Source organism: Lactuca virosa, chromosome 5, assembly GCF_052849685.1.
Source record: "Lactuca virosa cultivar CGN04683 chromosome 5, Lactuca_virosa_CGN04683_v6, whole genome shotgun sequence".
NCBI lineage: Eukaryota > Viridiplantae > Streptophyta > Magnoliopsida > Asterales > Asteraceae > Lactuca > Lactuca virosa.
This window is the reverse complement of record NC_136430.1, coordinates 359747358-359753939: the sequence shown is the minus strand read 5'-3', so window position 1 is coordinate 359753939 and position 6582 is coordinate 359747358. Positions and strand designations below refer to the sequence as shown.

The following is a 6582-nucleotide window of genomic DNA, read 5'->3' as shown; positions in this document are numbered from 1 at the left end:
AAAAACACCATTAAATTCCTACAAGCTTAAAAGTGGAGAAAATTATTACCTCTTTAGTTTTCCACCTTCAATCAAAGCCATAAACACCCTTGATAGCCTCTTGTCCACCTTCAATCCAATCCTCAAACACCATTGATAGCTTCTTGATAGACTTCCATCCTCAAAATCGCTGAAGCTCCATTCCCAAGGGCTTGGGGGTGTTAAATGACGAGAATGAAGGGCTTGAAAGCAATTAATATATTGCATACCCACGTGCGGCCATCTGTTTACCTCAACATGGTAGGATTTTGACCTCAATCAATGGCAGCCATATGCTTGCAAAATCGTGGTGATCTACTTGCCACACTGTGCTGCTCTTTCTCCACTAGCATCCTACATTGACCACCACGTCATGGCACCCATATACTGTGCCTCGGGGAAAATTACATTTCCTTTCTTTCTTATGAAGAAGTCTCACCACGCCGTGGTGATATATCCACAATGTCGCAGTAACTGCTTGACAGCATCGCCTTGGCTAATTCCATTCCAGCTTTAGGACATTTTTGTCCCAACTTCTAATGCGCACAACTTTTTTTTTCTTACACATTTTCTACGATATTTATATCTATGCAAAGTTGGGAGCGTACTCTACAATTATGTTAAGTCATTTCTCACTGACTTAGTACTAGTCTTATTCTATTAAGTCACAAAGTTGGCCTAAAAATCATAAAATACCCATTTTAACCTTTTGACCAAGAATGCATCTTCTCATACATTCTTTCTCTTGAACTTTCTGATCTAATATTTTCTAAGCGACTTCAACTCTTTTTGGCCAATTTCATGAAGTCACAACTTCATCATTTCATCTCTTTCCCATAATTGACAATTTTGCCCTTTTGGTCAATATTTGACTAAACGTTGAATCTTTCTAAATTTAAGGTTCTTACATTTTGTAATTTTTTGTGTTTCCACTGTTTCTCATTTAGGCATTCTTTTAGCTAGTTCATTCTTATTCTTTCTCAGTTAGGTAGTATACCTTGAAAGTATGATGACATAATTAGGTAGAATAGACCAATATTGAAGTTCTTAAAACTAGTAGATTCTTACCAAGAAGGAGCAGTGAGATAATTAGTACAAGTATTAAGTTACCTTTTCATCAAGTAGGTTCCATCACACCACCATCACTACCACCACAATCCCATGTGTCATAACAAATAATCAACAATGGTAATAAACAATGGACACAATGAAAATCAAAATCAAAGGGCAATAACACACATAAATTATTAACAACAAAGAACACAGTAAAAAGAAAAAGGCAATAATACAAAAAAATGTTTAAAAACATATATTCTTTTCAAAAAAACAGAAGCAGAATTTGTTAAAAAACACAAGAGAAATTGTTCTAAAACATCTCCATGATGACTGTTTTGGTCAAAAAATGAACAAACAAATATCGACCAAAGTGTATGAGAGGCTGTGATGCTCAGAACAATGCAAGTATAAAATGTTGATTAAAGTGACACAAGTTCTTTACAAGGAAATCCCTTGATCCTTGCTAGGATCTCTGACATAAAACCTTGGGAGGTGATAATGATCACCTTCCTTGATGATTTTATTGATTGAAAATGTCGATTATAGAGAAAATGTAAAGAGTACAAGTACAAGTGTTGTCGTTCTGCTAAGTCTCGTGTGTAGTGTGAAGAATATAGGTGATTTTTATAGTCTAAAGATAAGAAACAAGAACTCTGAAAATTACGGGATCCTACGGGATCAACTTATTGATGTTGCTTGACTTGGTCTTCCGGGTTCTTTGCATGGTCATGACAACTATTCGTTGAGAATAAGTCTTTGGCTGATCATTTCTGCACATGTGATAAAGAAAGTAGAGTATATAACTGTTATAAATATTTGAAAAATAATAGTCAGGATCCTGAAGTATGCTTAGGATCCTGATATTTGAGGATGCTGAGGTTTGAGGATCTTGATTGTAATTCTGAGATCCTAGCCCTAAAAATTGCCCCCAAGTTATTCCTGAAAATAAGCCAATTAGTTCCAGATGTATTGAAGGGATACATTAGAATAAATAAGTAAAAATAGAGATAAGGGTAAAAAGATAAGATTTTTGAATTTAAAATATCCAATGGCTAGCTCTCTACCCGTTTAAGAGATGTTTACGGGGCAGTCAAAACATATTCCTCTCTCTCTCTCTCTCTCTCTCTCTCTCTCTCTCTATCTTCAGATGGCATTATAAATAGGAGCGAATGGTAAGTTTTCTTTTACTATTTCTCAGTCCCTCTTAATCATTATTGGCTAACTTCGAAGGTAAATTACTCCTTCTCTCTTTTCATAAACTTCTTCATCATGGGAAAAAAGATGACCCTATCTTACAAAAAAGTTCTCGGTCTTCTTGAAGATGACTTCATTGATGAAAAGTTTTTGTCTTACGATGAAACATGCTCTTTTGACGATGGAGACATCCTGTCTCTAAAAGTTGGTGGAGCTTTTCCCCCGACACTGTGTTTAGGCCATATGACCCTTTAATCCAACCGGATTTCATTTCTTCTTCATGGGTGTGCTTTCCGGAGTACCCTTTTTCTTTAGGCCTAAAATTCCCTTTCTCTGGTGTGATTTCTGAATTTTTTGAGGTTACGAAGCTTCCTTACATCCAAGTGATGCCTATCATTTGGAGAATCCTGTATTGGGTCGAGCATTTGAATCAAACTCATGATCTTGACATGGGTTTAGCTGAATTGTCCCATGTATATGATCTTTCCAATTTCAGAAATTCTCGTTTCCTGTTCAAGGTCAAAAACAAGTCTCCTCTTGTGTTGAAAACAACACACAATGATCAGGCTTGGAAGGAGAGATAATTCTTCGTCAGGCGTGACTCCAATCCCGACGAGGATCTTTTTCCCAAAGAATGGATTAAGAAGGGTAAGATTTCAAAATTATCTTAAAAGATCCTGAAATTTACTTTCTTATTTTGTTTGTTTTGTTACAGATTTCAAGCTTGGGGAAGTTATTTCTGTTTCCGAGGATATAGAGGAGAAGATCATTAAGTTTCTTGTAGTCGCTGAGGCAGATAGATTTTTAAGCCTAACTAACCCCGTCTCCAAGATGATTCCTCTAACACCGTTTCCATGGCTACCGGTATAATTCCTCGTCTTTTGTTCTGGTTGATTTTATGATCTTCGATCTTATAAGGATCTTTACATCTATGTAGGCTCCAAGACCACTTGATCCAATACTCGTTTCACGTTGGTAGACTTTCAAGATGACATGACCAGCGGCTTGATTACGGTCAAGCAGGAAAAGGTTTATACTCTCCCTCCTTAGAAAAAGACTCCACTTGATCTGACTGTGAAGGATCCAAAATCTCGAAAGAGAAAGACCTCTGAGGCTACGGATCTGTGCCTTGAGAACCTCAACATTGAGGATTCTCTTGGGAAATTGACTTCTTTTTCTCATGCTGTAAGTTAATTTATTTATATAGTTACCTTTTTACATGTTCTTCTCTTACCTTTACTGATGTTTTGCTTCTTTCATGTCTTCGCTCATGTCTCTCAGTTCGCCACTGATCTTAAGATATGTGCTGAAAGAGCTGAACATGCTCTAAGGGAGTAAGGGAAGATCTGGAAGACAACCAATGAGGATCTTCTTCGGAGGGTGGATTGCTAAGAAAACATAGGGTTGAGAAAGAGGAGCTCATCCTGGAGATCAAGGAGGTTATTGTCGATGCAAAGGTGAGTGCTGTGGTAGCTATTTGGGAGACCAAGATCAAGCTGACGGAGGATATTGAGAACTCGGGATCTTGGAATGTAGCTGGATGGCGCGAGGCACTAGCCAAAGTAACTGGCAAGCCTGTCACCTCTACCGAGGATCCTGAGTCGAAGCGTGCAATAAATTAGTCTAAGTAGTTTTTTTGTTTCATCTGCAATGTAAAACAATTAACTTTTTTGTTGGGTTGGTGCACAACCCTTTTTAATTAAATGGTTGTATTTATCTTTCATATTTTTTTTCTTGATTATGCAGGATGACTGTTATGGTACTAGGATCCTTAAAAAAATAGGATCCTGAAAAACTTGGTTCCTGCAAATAGTCTCAAGTAAAAACTCTTTACGTAAGTAACAAACCATCTTTAATAAGTAACGTTTTAAAGTTAACTTAAAGATTGGAGGTCTAATAACCGAAGAATATTTGTCTGGGGTCCTAAAAACTTTGGGATCCTCGGACTTTAGTTAGAAATTTTTTTAAAGTTCTTCAAAAATAAGGATAGATAGAACCTGGTGATCTTTTGACTTAGGAAAAATTTGAAATTATGACTTCCTTATCTTTGTATGATCCTGATGCTATTATGCGAAAGGATCTTTGCTTTAGAAGTTCGTTAGGAAGTATCCTTATTTGACTTCATCTTAGCAAACTTCAGGAAGGATCCTTTATTGTAACTAACTTTAACTTTGAGAAAAGTCTTTACATGATGATGCTATAAATCTTTTTTACTTTCTGGGAAGTATCCCATCTCCAAATAACATGCTAATGTTATGACTTTATAGCAAGTCTGTGGGGAAAATCCCAATTGAAGGTAACACGTTATTGTTACAAACCTTAGTGAATTACTGGGGAAAATCCCAAATCGTATGATAACATGAAAATGTTATAAACCTTGTGTATTTTATAGGGAAGATCCCAACTTGAGATAACATGAAAATGTTATAAACCTTAGGAATATTCTGGGGAAGATCCTAACTTGAGATAACATGTAAATGTTATTAACCTTAGATTCAAACTTTAGGATCTCAACTTATGTTAAAAAATAAGAGGGTTGCCAAGTCACTAATTCGTGAAATGATCCCCTCATTCACATCCCATAGTTGGATATCGTGCGTCTAAGCGAGGTGTATAAACCTTAACTCATGTGAAAGAGGTAATTAACTCTTTAAATCTTAGACGGTATTAAGTACCCTTATTCGTTGGAGAGATGATCAGTCTCTATTCTTAGGAAATTCATATTGTGAATCGTCGGATATTTGCAATCACATACTTCTTTTATGCCAGTGGCTTTTTGAACGTCGAGATCCTCGAATATTCATCTATCAAGATCCTTATAGATCAGGATCCTTAAGTGTCAGGATCCTTGAATGTTAGGATCCTTGAGTGTTCAACCATCAAGATCCTTATAGGCCAGGATCCATAAGTCCCTACATGCAGCAAAAATTAGCTAGGGGTGGGCGTTTTCCGATGCTAAAGTTAGTAATGGAATTTGAAGAGAATAAATAAAAATAAAGGATAAAAGGTAAATAACATGCGTACCTTAAGTGTGTTGGGAAACGACTAACCTTACTTACATAAAATAGGCTTAGAGATGTATAGCATTCTAGGAACTTGGCAAGATGTTTCCATCTAGGGTGGCCAACCAATATGCCCCCTTTCCTGCTTCAGCATCTATGAGATATTAACCTTCCCATTTAGGTGACAGTTTACCTGCACTAGGATCCTTGGTATTTTGGAATGTTTTCCTTAGTACCAAGTCTCCAATTTGGAATCTTCTGACTTTTATATTTTATTGTACGCCTTAGTGATCCTATGTTGATGAGCAGGAATACGGATCTTGGCAAGATCCCTAAGCTCTTCTATAGTGTCAAGATCCTGGTCCAGGATCTTGTTGTTGTCCTCTTGGTTTTGAAGTAGGTATCTTGCTGTCAGGATCACCACTTCAGTGGGAATCATTGTTTCCATTCTAAACACTAATGAATTTGGGGTTTGGCCCGTAGCCACCTTGGAAGTGGTCACATCTATCCATAATACGAAAGGAAGTTCTTCTGCCCATCTTCCTTTCTTCTCATTCAACCTTTTCTTCAAGTTATTGACTATGATTTTATTGTTGGATTCTACTTGGTCGTTGGCTTGAGGGTGGATATGAGTAGACATTACCATGTTGATTCCCCAACTTGTGCAAAATTCCCTTGTCATTTTGCTTATTAATGGGGATCCATTGTCGCATATAAGTTTGGCAGAGATCCCAAACCTGGTCAAGATATTACGTTTGATGAAGGAAACTACCTCTTTGTCTCTTACTTGGACGAAGGCTTCGGCTTCTATCCATTTTGAGAAGTAGTCAGTCATCACTAGCATGAAGATCTTTCCTCCAGGGCTACTGGCAATTTACCTACTATATCCATTCCGCATTTCATGAATGGCCTAGGGGATATGATAGGATGTAGAGGTTCTACTGGTTGATGCAGGATGCTACTATGTCTTTGACAAGCATCACATTTCTGGCCATGAAGGAAGGAATCTTTCTTCATGGTTGGCTAGTAGTATCCTGTTCTCAACACTTTGGAGCATAAGAATCTGCCCTCAGTGTAGTTTCCGCAGTCTCCTTCATGTATATCCTTTGGGACCTCTGCAGCTTCATGATCTTCTAAGCACCTAAGGTATGGACCTACTATAATATTTTTTTGTAACTTACCTTAGATTATAACAAACCTTGAGATCCTTGTTTTGAAATCCCTTTCACTTTTCTCTTCCTTAGGAATTATGCCATTCTGGAGGTATTCCATAATGCGTTGGATCCAGGATCCTGAGGTCAGAAAGAGATCC

General features: G+C 37.3%; 1 protein-coding gene across 1 annotated transcript; it reads right to left on the bottom strand.

Annotated features, from left to right (window-relative positions):
- Positions 1-5535: 5535 nt before the first annotated feature.
- LOC145113513 (uncharacterized) lies at positions 5536-6105 on the bottom strand. The gene has a single exon (XM_079049589.1). It carries the CDS (start codon positions 6103-6105, stop codon positions 5536-5538), a length of 570 nt encoding a protein of 189 aa, XP_078905715.1.
- Between the last annotated feature and the right edge of the window lie 477 nt (positions 6106-6582).